Source organism: Lipotes vexillifer, unplaced genomic scaffold (genome assembly GCF_000442215.2).
Source record: "Lipotes vexillifer unplaced genomic scaffold, Lipotes_vexillifer_v1.1 scaffold1034, whole genome shotgun sequence".
In the NCBI taxonomy this organism is placed as follows: Eukaryota; Metazoa; Chordata; class Mammalia; order Artiodactyla; family Lipotidae; genus Lipotes; species Lipotes vexillifer.
The window spans coordinates 558,304-568,467 of NW_006790288.1; the positions used below are offsets into that span (position 1 = coordinate 558,304).

Consider the following 10,164-nt stretch of genomic DNA (forward strand, 5'->3'; position numbering starts at 1 on the left):
AAGGTCTAATAGGATTACAGCAGAGACTGGCACCACATTTTGAATCAACTATACTTCAATTTAAAAAAAAGATTTAATAGGATTAAGGGGTACGGAATCGGGCTGACCTCTGATGCCGAAGGACGGCGACTCCACGAGAAAGCGAGGAATCTATTTAGGGCGGAATTTAAGGGAACAAGTATTTTGCTTTGTCAGGTGTTGAGTCCAGGCCCGGGGGTTGGCGGTGGTGGGGGAGGATTAGAGAAACAGCCAACCCCGGCCAGAAGGACGGTTGCCATGGTTTCCACGTAGCTTCATTTCCCTTTCAGCCTCATTGTCTTCGCGCGGCGCTGGAGATCACGTAACTTCCGCTTCCGGTCGGGGCGGGCTTCCAGTCGGCTGGGCACTGATGGGTGAGGATATTTTGCGGGGGTAGGATAAAGTGAGGCGGGTGTGGCGGGAGGGCGCGGTTCTAGCGATTACCCCCTTCCAAGCACGGAGAGACCCTGTTCCCGGCTTCCACCCCAAACCGTCCTGGGACGAGGAGCGGTAATTGGGAGGGAGAGGGGGCGCCTGCGGCGCGTCCCGGTCTCCCATGACCGGCCAGATAAATCTCCGTGGGGACGCCCTGCTACCGTCTGTCTTCTTCCCTATGGTAGGGTTTGTATTGGCAAAGAGACCGGGCGAATCTTGATAACAAGTCGCGTATACTTTCTAGGATACGAGGACTTGAACGTGCCCCAGTCGCGCATGTTCCAGAGCCCGTTGCATTTCCGGGCCCTGAATAAGCTACGTCGTTGCGTATTCTGTTGTGTTTCTCTTTATTAGCTGGTCTCTATACTTTACTGCTCCTTTCTCCGTCATACTTTAGGTCCTGCAGACTGAAGACTTAAATCCAAGGTCATGGCAAAACATCTGAAGTTCATTGCCAGGACTGTGATGGTACAGGAAGGGAATGTGGAAGGTGCATACAGGACCCTAAACAGGTAACTGGTTAGGGACCAGAATCATGCCTAGACCAACTCTTGAGAAGTGCGGTGGTTATTCTCTCACTTCCCCTGTCGTAGGTTGTCTCAAACCAGTGCCAGCCCAGGTGTTCACAGCCTTGAAACTTCTCAGACCCTCAGTTTACTATATTAAAAATGAAATTCTTTCCCAAACCTAACTGTGAGGCTTATTTATCAGCCGTCATTCCTTTGATAATGAAACTGAATTCTATCCAAGACTTTAAAAAGAGCCCATAGGGAAAATCAAGTTATAAAATTGCTAGTAAGCGAAAACATAGTACATGATATATAGAAAGCTGAGTGAGGGATTGGTGTGGGACAAGGCTAATGGAAAAGATGAACTCAGATTTGGGATCTTAGAGAAGCAAGCAAGAGATAGAACAGTGTTACACGTTCAGAGAAAGGTTAACAACACAAGCAAAAACAAGATGGAAATGAACTGGCTGGAGTGGAGGAGCTGTATTGAAAGGTTTTGAATGCTAGGGTAAGAGATGTAGAATGACTCTAATAAAAAATGCCTCACAGTTGTGGTTTCTCAAGAAAATAGTTCCTTAAGCTTCCCTTATCACTAGTTGTAAGGATTTTGACTTTCACTTATCATTTTCTCCCCAGTGAAGCAGAGTTTGGAGAAACAAATGCTCATTGAGTTGAATTATCAAATAATTATATGAAAGAGAGGTTAATATATGAGCTGGTCCTCTGCCTTAAGGCCACTAAGGTGGTAGCTTTATGTCAGAAGTAAGAGAAGCCTAGGGAGATTGAGTTATATTCCTTGGGTTACAATTGTTGAATGGTGGAAAGAAGCATAAATCACAATTTTCTAGTGCAGTGTTCTTTGCTCTGTTACTACATTATTGACTAGTTTCTCTGGAAATGGAGAGACCTATGGCAGTCACTCTCCAGTTAAGAGTCCTTATTTGATTGGGTTTAAATATAGGTGGGGTTCTTGGGGACTAAGAAGATAAATGAAAGAGAACCAATTCTTACCCAAGCAAAGAGTTCTAGGTGTGGAGGGCTGGGTGGCAGAGGACCATAGTAAATGAGGACAAAGATGCTGTCAGAAGCTATGTAATTGAGAAGCAGTTGCAGGCTGAGGATGATTTGTATGTCTTTTAAAAGGATCTGGTCTTGGGTCAGCCTCTTCTTTCAGTGACTGTGCATGCCAGTCATATCCTTGGGCAGAAGCTGTTCCCTCTGCATTTTCACTTGCGTTAAAAATAAAGATAATCAGTTAAGTGCAGGGCAGTAAGATAATTCTATTTCATGTTTTTGTATTGCTGCTCATTCCCTACTCTCCTATTTCAGACCTTTAAGTGGCATGTCTGTGGGAGGGTTGAGATGTCTAATGATCTTTCTCTACCCCTATACTGGCAGCACCAAGTGAATGTCTTTACAGACTTCGAAGTGAATTTAGCTAGTGAGATGAAATGCTGAATTTGGGGAAAGGAAGTCTTGTAGATTACCTCACCCTTCTGACCTCTTCCTGTAAGTTTTTTGTTTGTTTGTTTGTTTTTTGGTTGTGCAGTGCAGCTTGCAGGATCTTAGTTCCCCGACCAGGGATCGAACCTGGGCCCCCTGCAGTGCATGCGCAGAGTCCTAACCACTGGACCGCCAGGGAATCCCAAGTTTTTTTCTGTATGATTTATTTTGGTGGATTTAGATGGGTCTTCTAACTAGGGTGACTGTGATGTTTGTATTGTTAAGGGATGTCAAAGGGCAGCTGTTAACCTGATGGTAAAACAAATTTCCAGAGGCTTGGCTTTAGCTCCCCTCACCTCTTTTATTCTTAAAGAACAAATAACACAAAAGCAAGAGTTTTGTTTTTAGGAAATTAACTACTCTGATGAAGAACCAAAACATAATTTGTGCAGCATTATTTATTGAACCATTTCTTACAGTTGTATCAAGAAAGTAGCTACAGGGAATTCCCTGACAGTCCAGTGGTTAGGACTCTGCCCTTCCACTGCAGGGGGCACGATTGGGGGTGGGGAGGTGGGGGCGTGAACTAAGATCCCACATGCTGCGCAGCATGGCCACAAGGCCAAAAAAAGAAAGAAAGAAAGTAGCTGCAACTTTAATACTTTTGACCAAAGTCAGGCCTAAAAATAGTTTTCTCACATAAATGAGGCAGCATAACTTAGTGGTTTAGAGCACAGAGCCAACTGACTGGTTCAGATCCCTGCTGTGCCATTTATTGGCCTCATAATCTGTGATTAGCTACTTAATATCTCTGCCTCGGTTTCTTCAGTAAAATGGAACTAATAATAGTGCCCACCTCATAGGGTTGATGTGAGGATTAAGTTAGTAATATAAATAAATTGCTTAGGACAGTGCTTGGCACATAGTAGGCATTATGTGTTAGCTATTATCATAATTTGGAAGTAACTGTAAGGGAGTTTTTACCCTTTTGGTTTTACTTTGTGGGTGATTTGTTTATTCATTTGTTTTGAGAGATTGACAGACAGTTTGCTTTAACTGTTTTTTCTCTTATGCCCCCTGATTATCAAGTTATGCTCAAGGTGGCCTGGAGGTGAAAAAATGGGAAAATAATTTAGCTTTATTTTGTCCTGAGGCTCTAGTTGGCTGCTGGTATTGGAATGACTTTTCCTATACATACTGATACTTTCCAACCAAGGCTTCTTCTCTATATGCTAATGCTAATCTCATTTTGAAATAACAGCATTTATTCCCTCTGTGTGCACTGCTCCCTCATCCCCCATTTCCACTTACAAAAATTTGAAACCTGAAAAACAAAATATTTCTAACTTCCTGCCTAAAGGAGTTGATCATCTCTCTATTGATGCCAAGTCTGCAGAAAGCATAAGGCCAATTCACCTTCTGAGAGAAGACTCTTCTTCTATTTTTTTGCCTGGGATTGTTCTAATTAACCTGGAAACAAATCTCTGTATCTCCACCTCTTATGAAATCCTAATTTAGCAAATACCTTTTTATTTAAGCAACATGAGGGTTTTGCTTTTCCTGTTTTTTCTTTCTTTTTTTTTTTTTTTGCGGTTCGCGGACCTCTCGCTGTTGTGGCCTCTCCCGTTGCGGAGCACAGGCTCCGGATGCACAGGCCCAGCGGCCATGGCTCACGGGCCCAGCCGCTCCGCGGCATGTGGGATCTTCCCGGACCAGGGCACGAACCCATGTCCCCTGCATCGACAGGCGGACTCTCAACCACTGCGCCACCAGGGAAGCCCCTGTTTTTTCTTTTCTTTTCTTTTTTTTTTGTTTTGTTTCCATTTTATCTGAAAATCTTTCCTGATCCCAGGTGTGGAGTGGGTGTAGGTGAGAAAAAAAGAAATAAATGACAGAAGGTGAGGTGTGTTTGGATACCTTCTGTCATCTGGCCTGGCCTAGTACTATCTCATACCTTCTTGTTCCTAAGAATCTGTTTTCAGATACCTCTAAATTGATTTCTTCCTTCTTTCCTTTCTTCTTCCCTCCTTCCTCCTTTTTGTTAAACAAGAGCCCCATACTTTTAAGATTCTCTTTTTATAGGTGAATTGCAGTTTATGCATACTTTTATCCTGGGTAGAAATGCTCATTTTAGTCAGAAACAGCAGGAAACTGGTCAGTGTAACACTATGTGGTTTTTGACCCTGCTGCCAATCACCTGGGGGAATCTTTATTTAAAACAAAAAACAAAAACCCTCGTGATGTCAGGGCCCAACCTGAGACTAAATCAATCTCTCAATGGTGGCGTCTGACCAGCAGCATTTTTTACAATATCTCATGAGATTTTAATATTCAGCTAGGATTTTAATAGTCTTAAGGGTAGAGACCTATGCTTTTACATTTGTATATTCCTTGCATTTACCAAAGTGTCAGGTGCATAGAAAGCTCTCAATAAATGTCTACTTAATGAATATAAATGTTCCTTTATCTTCTGTCACTCCCTAAGTTTAGTGTTCGTCAAACCTTTCCACTGAAGTATACTTAACAGGAGAGGAGAGTGAAGGAACTATAAGGGGTTCTTACACCACAAGCAAACATGGAATTTCTTTTTTTAATCTCTCTTTTTTTAATTAAAATTTTAGGTGATTTTTATTTGTTGTCTTTACGTTTGTTTTAGGGCTAGCACCCCCACCTCCACTCTAGTTAAAGTTGGTCCTCCAGGCAGATGCATTGAATTTATCTAGAGATTTTTGTCTTTGGATAGTACCCTTGGCATTCTATCAAGTATCCTAGGTAAGAAATGTGGTATTACTTTTTCCTCACTTCAGGGATTAAAACACCAACACAGGAATAGATCTGGGGGAAAAACAATTTACATTGCTGAAAAAGAAAAGGATTTGATCAGAAAGGAGAGGCATGGTTAGGCAGAAAAAAAAAAATGAAGAAAGTCTGGTCCCAGACACTCAGGGCCTGAGGTGTAATCATCTCGTTTTAGGCTTCCTTATGAATTTGGAAAATTCGAACTTTGTGACTAAGTTTATCTAGGAAAACAGTGCAAGAAGTGCATGGTTGGAAGAAGCCAGCTTGGAGCAAGTATTATGGCAGTGATTTTTATAATCTTTGGGGAGGATATGTATTTTGTCAATGTAGATTTATTCTTTAGGAAGCTGCATTTATGTTCCTTTTTATCTTGGAGTGTTAGACATATATCCTTAAATTGTATTTTAGCCTCAGGAGAAAAAAGTGAACAAATATTTTGTTCTTAGAATAGGCAAGGACTTTTAAGCATCCAAATGTGAGCAGGTTGGTTCTGGAGTGTCCCAGCCTTCCTATCTGTCAGTCTGTCAAACACAGTAAACACAGTATTTTCTTTCCTTTTTTTAATAAATTTATTTATTTTATTTATTTTTGGCTGCATTGGGTCTTCATTGCTGCGTGTGGGCTTTCTCTAGTTGCGGGGAGGGGGGGCTACTCTTCATTGTGGTGCACGAGCTTCTCATTGCAGTGGCTTCTCTTGTTGCGGAGCATGGGCTCTAGGCGCGCAGGCTTCAGTAGTTGTGGCTCACTGTCTCTAGAGCGCAGGCTCGGTAGTTGTGGCGCACAGGCTTAGTTGCTCCACGGCGTGTGGGATCTTCCCGGACTAGGGATTGAACCCATGTCCCCTGCATTGGCAGGCGGATCCTTAACCACTGCACCGCCAGGGAAGCCCAGTATTTTCTTTCTGTTTCTTTTTTTTTTTTAATTTATTTATTTAATTAATTTATTTTTTGGCTGCGTTGGGTCTTCGTTGCTGCGTGTGGGCTTTCCCTAATTGAGGTAAGCGGGGGCTCCTCTTCGTTGTGGTGCACGGGCTTCTCATGGCGGTAGCTTCTCTTGTTGCAGACCACAGGCTCTAGGCACACAGGCTTCAGTAGTTGTGGCATGCAGGCTCAGTAGTTGTGGCTCATGGGCTCTAGAGCGCAGGCTCAGTAGTTGTGGCACATGGCTTAGTTGCTCTGCAGCATGTGGGATCTTCCTGGACCAGGGCTCGAACCCATGTGCCTTGTATTGGCAGGCGGATTCTTAACCACTGAGCCACCAGGGAAGCCCTTTTTTTTCTTGTATTGAAGTACAGTTACTGTATAATATTATATAAGTTACAGGTGTACAATATAGTGATTCACAATTTTTTAAAGGTTATACTCCATTTAGTTACTGTAAAATATTGGCTATATTCCCCATGTTGTACAATATATTCTTGTAGCTTATTTATTTATTTATTTGGCTGCACTGTGCAGCTTTGGGGACCTTAGTTTCCTGACCAGGGATCAAACCCGGCCCTGGCATTGAAAGTGGTGAGTCCTAACCACTGGACCGCCAGGGAATTCCTCTTGTAACTTATTTTATACCTAATAGTTCGTACTTCTTAATCCTCTACCCCTATATTGCCCCTCCCCTCCCCTCTCCCTACTGGTAACCACTAGTTTGTTCTCTGTATCTGTGGGTCTGCTTCTTTTTGTTATTTTCACTAGTTTATTGTATTTTTTAGATGCCACATATAAGTGAGATTATACAGTATTTGTCTTTGTCTTTATATGACTTATTTCACTTAAGCATAATGCCTTCCCAGTCCATCCAAACACAGTATTTTCTGACACTTTACTTCTTTTCCTCTGGTTTTCCATAATGTCCTCTGGCTGCCTTTGCTGTATATCTCTCTTAAATCCCGGGCTTCTCCTCGTTTCTCTCAGCTTTCTGATAGTTGGTAGTTTAAAAATAAGTTGCATGTTCTGCGGTCTAACTACAACAATAGGTATGAGAGCAAATGAGAGGGAGGTGGTTAAAGCTTTAGCATGTTTGGAGCACAGATGTAGTCTTACAAAGGAAACAGCCTATGTGTCTGCACAGTGAGACCACCACAAAATGCTTGTTATATAACCAAGGGCCCTAATTGGTGCCCTGGGATGAAGGGATGGAGAGTGGGGGTCATTAGGAAGCCCTGCGTGATTGGCTGGTGCCCAAGTAAAGAAAGGCAAGCACACTGGAAGCATGCCCAGTTGAACCCTTTTATTCCTGGTAGGTGAGCTTCTGGGCCCATTGAGTCCTTCTGTGTACATGTTGATCCTGATGTAGGCTGGCTACACTGACATGTGAGTCTGCCTCCCCCAAATTCCCCAGCCCAGGCAGCTCAGCTCCTTTTACATAGTCTGTTGAACTGGCAGCTGAGTTCTTCTTAAATGTTAGGTTGCCAGGCGCCCAAACTCCGGGCTGATCTGTTTACTCTAAACCTCTTGGTTGACTAGTCCTTGAACTACCTGTGAAAGCAGAAGCATCATTAGTAACACCCTCTCTATTAACTTCATGACTTCTACAAAACTCTTCCTACATCCTTTATTAGAAATGAGTTGAGTAGATGCCTCTACTTTAGGTATTCTGGAACATTTGAAGATAATCTGTGCTTTTTCAGGATCCCTAGAAAGTGCAAGGTAAGGAAGGAAATCCTCACCTGGCATCTTGGAATTTATTTGGTTTGTGTTTTGGAAATAGAACCATCCAAGGAACACCATTTAGCAACCCCATCATTATGTTGGGGGCCACCAATCTTTTCACTTATTTCACCTCCTCTAACATTCCTTTGGTACTTTTTTCTTGTCTTTCTTTTCTGCTTGACCACACAGGCATTTACTTGGTAAGATGATCACTTCTGTTTCAGAACGCTTTTGAAACTCCAGTAGGATACCTGAGTGTGTTTCTAAACTCCTCCTCCTTTTGCTGTTTTCTTTCATACTACTTTAAACTGTCTTTGTCATTCCAGTAGGCTCTTCTTCCTAGGTGAAGTCATATCTAGGGTCTCTGTTCTTTTCATAGTCTCTCCTCAAATCCAGTCTCCTTGCCCTTTTTATATTTCCAGTCTTTCCCTTTCAGGCACTTTTTGTTTGTTTGTTTTTTCTGTTTTTTCTCTAATATACTAGTCTCTAGTCCAAAAAGTGGCCTTCATTAAATAGCAGTAAACAGGGTCTAGACAGAAGTAAATACTTAATTGTTTGGATCAATTCCTTTCCCTTAGTGTGCCATATCTTCTTGGCTTGCATCTTTTTACTCTAATTAAGGAGCCTGGCCTAGCTCTTTCCTCCCTTATTTTTTGCTTTGCCCATAGGCACCGCAATAATTTGTCTTTTAAACCTCAGTGGTTTTTGTTTGAGAAGCAGAGTGCTATTACAGAGCACTGCACTAAAGACCTGAATTCTACTGCTAGCTCCATTTTGTGATCTTGGGCAGGTCAGCCTCTCTAAACTTCAGTTTTCTAATCTGTAAAGAGATGACGGGAACTCCCCTGGTGGTCCAGTGGTAAGATCCCACATGCCGCGTGGTACGGCCAAAAAAAAAAGATGACATTACCTGCTTAATCAGTTTCATAGGATAATGATTAGGGTCATGGATATGAAAATGCTATCTAAAGTCTAATGTGCCATTTTAGTAAAGGTAATATTGAGGCCTTCTGAGCTAATATTCCCAAGAACTGTGTCTGTTAGAAAGTAACTTAATCCCTTGAGCTGTGGACATTTGTCAGTCACCAAGAGGATTCATTTTTGTCATACATCTACTGATATTTGCTCTTTTGCCAAGTACTATATTAAATGCAAAAATGAAAGACTTAATCTCTAACCTTAGAAAGCACACAACCCCGTAAGGGAGATTTTAAAAACTAAAAAACCAAACATGGCTAAATATAATACTGTCTGATCAGTGCTTTAAAAGTGTACTGTGGCATTGGTTCTCCCTGGACCATTAGCAGCAAAATCATTTGGGAACTTGTTAGAAATGCAGATTCCTGGGCCCCGCCCTAGACCTGTGGAATCAGAAACGAGGTGGCACAGCAGTCATTGTTTTAACAAGTTTTCCAGATGACTGTTGCATGAGTCTCAAAGTTTGAGAACCACTGTGCGTTGGGAACAGAGAGGAGTGATTAATTTCTCCTGGACCAGTTTACAAATGTCGTTACCCATTGATCTGGGCCTTTGAAGAATAAATAGCCTTTCATAAAACAGAAAAAGAAAGGAATCATATTCTCAGAGAACATCATGAACAAATGTAAAAAATACATGTGTAGTGTGTTTGGAAAACACCTAGTTCAATATGACTAGACATAGGCTTTTTAGGGCAAGTTATTAAAGATAAAGCTAGAGAGAGAGAGGGTGAAGCTCAATTGTTTAGGACTTTGAGCTTAGACTAGTGGTTCCCAAATTTATCTGCACATTGCAATTACCTACGGAACTTAACAAACCCTGCCCGTGTCCCTCCCCTCTTGTGACTTAATTGGAATGTTTTAAAGATCCCCAAGTGATTCTAATGTGCAAACAAGTTTGGGAACCACTGGCTTAGACTATTTTGTTTATTGGGAAAGACTTTTTAACATCAGAGTACACAATCTGATTTATTTTTTATAAATTTTTCTTTCTTTCTTTTTGGCTGCATTGGGTCTTCGCTGCCGCGTGCAGGCTTTCTCTAGTTGGGGCGAGCGGGGGCTGCTCTTCGTTGCGGTGTGCAGGCTTCTTATTGTAGTGGCTTCTCTCGTTGCGGAGCACAGGCTGTAGGAGCACGGGCTTCAGTAATTGCAGCACACGGGCTCAGTAGTTGTGGCTCATGGGCTCTAGAGCGCAGGCTCAGTAGTGGCGCACAGGCTTAGTTGCTCCATGGCATGTGGGATCTTCCCAGACCAGGGCTCAAACCCCTGTCCCCTGCATTGGCAGGCGGATTCTTAACCATTGCGCCACCAAGGAAGTCCCACAATCTGATTTAT

At 42.4% G+C, this 10,164-nt stretch overlaps 1 protein-coding gene across 1 annotated transcript in view; it reads left to right on the top strand.

Annotated features, from left to right (window-relative positions):
• The first annotated feature begins 848 nt into the window (after positions 1–848).
• The window catches only part of MRPS21 (mitochondrial ribosomal protein S21), a 12,611-nt gene continuing 3,295 nt past the window's right edge, over positions 849–10,164 (top strand). The window contains exon 1 of the mRNA XM_007463502.1: positions 849–965. Within this exon, the coding sequence (XP_007463564.1) occupies positions 883–965 (83 nt within the window). The 5' untranslated portion in view covers positions 849–882. The remainder of the gene's footprint in view (positions 966–10,164) is intronic.